A 2,912-nucleotide genomic window follows, 5' to 3' on the forward strand; every position below is an offset into this window, starting at 1 on the left:
CCTCCCTGCCCTCCTGCTGCAGCTCGAGTTGCAACCTTTGACCCAGGGCTTCTCTACTGGGAGAAAGTATCTTCCAGACACTACCTGGCTGGCTTTTGCCCCAAAGGTCAGGGAGCTGCCTCTCCTGGCGGCAGGAGCAGATTCCAGAAGGCTCCACCAACTTCAGAGAGGGCCAAGGAGCCTCTGAAATAGCTGCTCTGCTACAAGCCCCAGAACCCAACCTGCCCTGGGGACGGCAACCCGAGAGTGCTGCGGGTCACGAGCTGCAGCCGTGGGGGCACAGGACGGCCTGATCCCTGCCTGCCGACCCCTCGGCCTGTGCTCAGACCCACAGTCCTAGCCTGCCCCAGTGGCTCCTGCCTGACTCTCCCAGAAGGGGGGTACCATGCCCTGCTCACATACGCTCAGGCCAGATGCACCGCCCTGCTGAGCACCTGGGAGCAGGGCACGATCGTCCTCCTGGAGCCGGTCTGGGTCTCACTCAGTCCAGGACCAGCTCGAGACCATCCTGCACACAGCACACCTCCCAATTGGCAGTTTCTGTCCAGCCAGGATGACCAGGGCCCACCCGTCTGGAGCCTGGGAGAGAGAGAGAGACCAAGGCCCTGGGCCCTGAGTCCTGCAGGAGGAGCTGGTACTTCAGGTAACCAGGAAGGCTTCCCAGAGCAGGCAGCTTTGAGAGGAGCCTTGAAGGATGGAGAAAGTTGCCCAGCAGCGCCTAGGGGTCAGACAGCGCCACCCCCACCTCTTGGGAGCAGAGCGAAGGACCTTGTGTGCATCACTTACTGTCTCAGAGCCTCAGTCTCTTCTGTGCAGTGGGGTAACACTTCATGGTGGCTAGCTACCAAGAGGCAGGGCTCAGACACATCTTTCTCAGGGCCTGGGCACGGGGGCCTCTGCAAGGCTGCCCTCTGCAGCCTGGTCTGGGTGCCTGGGGTCCTCACTCTAGGGCCCAGAGCTGGCGCCAGCAGGATCTAAGGACAGCACCCCCTCCTGCCCAGCATACCCACTGAGCTGGCTCCTGTCCCCTGCAGGGCCAGAATGGACGAGGAGTTATCCTTCCAGGTGAAGAAGTTGGCCTTGGCCATGGGCACATCCCTGTCAGATAAGGACATAGATCTGCTGCCCATGGACGTGAGGCACCACAGTACTACCTGTTTCCAGACCACCCCCGGGACCGCCCCCTGTGGATGCAGGAGCCCTTGGGCTTGGGGAGGGCATGGGAATCACGGCCCCCACCCCAGGGCAGGAGTCTCCCTCTGGGCACAGGCCCTGCTGGCTGATATGCCCATCCATTCCCAGGCTCCTTCAGCTACATCAAGTTCTTCCAGTACATGCAGAAGTTCCAGGCCTCAGGGCAGCTGGACAGTGTCATCTGCAAGGCCTTCCAGACCCTGGACGAGGACCAGAGCAGCTTCATCGAGTGGAATGAGATAAAGTAGAGCCAGAGCCAAGGACAGGGGGTCCTGAACCCCGGGGCCTTCCAGCCTACGGCTACCATGCCCACCCCAGAAGACCTGCTACCCCCATGGGGCTCCAGCAGGCCTTGTAGGAGATGGGGCCAGGCCAGAAGCAGCACTGGGCCCAGGCCCAGACACCCTTCTGAAGCTGGGCCTCATTTTCCCCACTGTAAAGTGGAGAGCAAGCACCTCATAAACCATCGGGCAATGGACAGATGCCCCCTCAGTTCTAACCTGAGCCCACCCCTGGCCCTAAGTACACCCTGTCCACAATCCCCAGCAGGGGACCCACCACTGACAGGTGAAGAGGCTGACGCTGTGATCCAGGCGGCCGACACGGATGGGAGGATTGACTTTGAAGGTGGGGCAGCAGAGATGATAGGGGCAGGGGTACCTCTCAGGACCTTCCTGCCCCCCACCCCCCATCACTCACACTCAGGCAGTTAGCTTCATGTCCTGCGCCCATCTTGGTGCAGGGCTGACCAGCCTCCCCACTGCCAGGCATGGACCCCACCCCCCAAAGCTTACAGCCCCCTGTGGTGGTCACCATCATCCCCAATTCACAGATGGGGAAGCTGAGTCTGGGGGATGCCGAGTAGGCTGAGGCATTTCACTGGGTCCAGGGGAGCTGCTGCAAGTTTCTAAGCAGAGGTGGGGGGCCCAAGCCAGCTTTGGTGAAGGTCAAGGGGACACAGAAGATGGGGGGGCGGGTTTCCTGAGATGCACAGGAGGAGGTTTGAAGCAGGGACTAGGGCCTGAGAAGTTGCAGAGGTAGGTGCAGAAGGAAGGAGGTTGCCCAGGAGAAATGGCATTCGTGGGGCTTGCAGGCCTTCCCTGGGGCTCCCCATGGCTGCCCTGGAGGTCTGCATCATCCTGCTGCCCACCCACCCTCCCCAGATGTTGACTCCAAGCCTGGAGGATGACCCTGGGAACAGGCAAGCACAGGCGAGAGCCCCAGACAGACTGGGGGTGGTGCCTGTCCCCACCACCCCAAGCCTTCACTTTCTGCCCTCAAATGCCAGCAAAACTTGACTTGTAGGTGGTCATGAAGCTTAACCGAGGAGCAGTCTGGCCAAGGGGTCCATTTAGGACAAGCCTCCCAGCCTCTCTAGACCTTGGTTTCCCCACTGAAGGTGGGACGGTCATAGGAGCACCTGTTCTGAGGCTCTGAGGGGAGGGTCCTTGGTAAGACCCAGGGTGGGTGAGCGCATCACCACCAAGCAGGCTGGACACAGGGCAGCACTGGGCACTCGGGCAGCCAAGTTCTGGTCCTTCCTGCTCCACACCCAGGACTCAGGAAGACGGTGCAGGGGTCCCCCGTCATAAAGGAGCCTTCCCATGGGGCCTGCAGGCCTTGGAGGGGTACAGCCAGGGGGTTATTTACTAGAAAATCTGTCTCCTGCTCTACAATTTTCTGAATTGATCAAAAAGGAGAAAATTCCAAAGAAGTAG

At 60.5% G+C, this 2,912-nt stretch overlaps 1 protein-coding gene across 1 annotated transcript; it reads left to right on the top strand.

The window, feature by feature from the left end:
- Positions 1-1,041: 1,041 nt before the first annotated feature.
- PVALEF (parvalbumin like EF-hand containing) lies at positions 1,042-2,912 on the top strand. Its single transcript, XM_070479713.1, is given in 5 exon segments — positions 1,042-1,147; positions 1,303-1,463; positions 1,718-1,749; positions 1,751-1,821; positions 2,848-2,912. Coding segments are annotated over 5 exon segments (435 nt in total).

This window comes from Odocoileus virginianus, chromosome 17, assembly GCF_023699985.2.
Source record: "Odocoileus virginianus isolate 20LAN1187 ecotype Illinois chromosome 17, Ovbor_1.2, whole genome shotgun sequence".
Taxonomy (NCBI): Eukaryota; Metazoa; Chordata; class Mammalia; order Artiodactyla; family Cervidae; genus Odocoileus; species Odocoileus virginianus.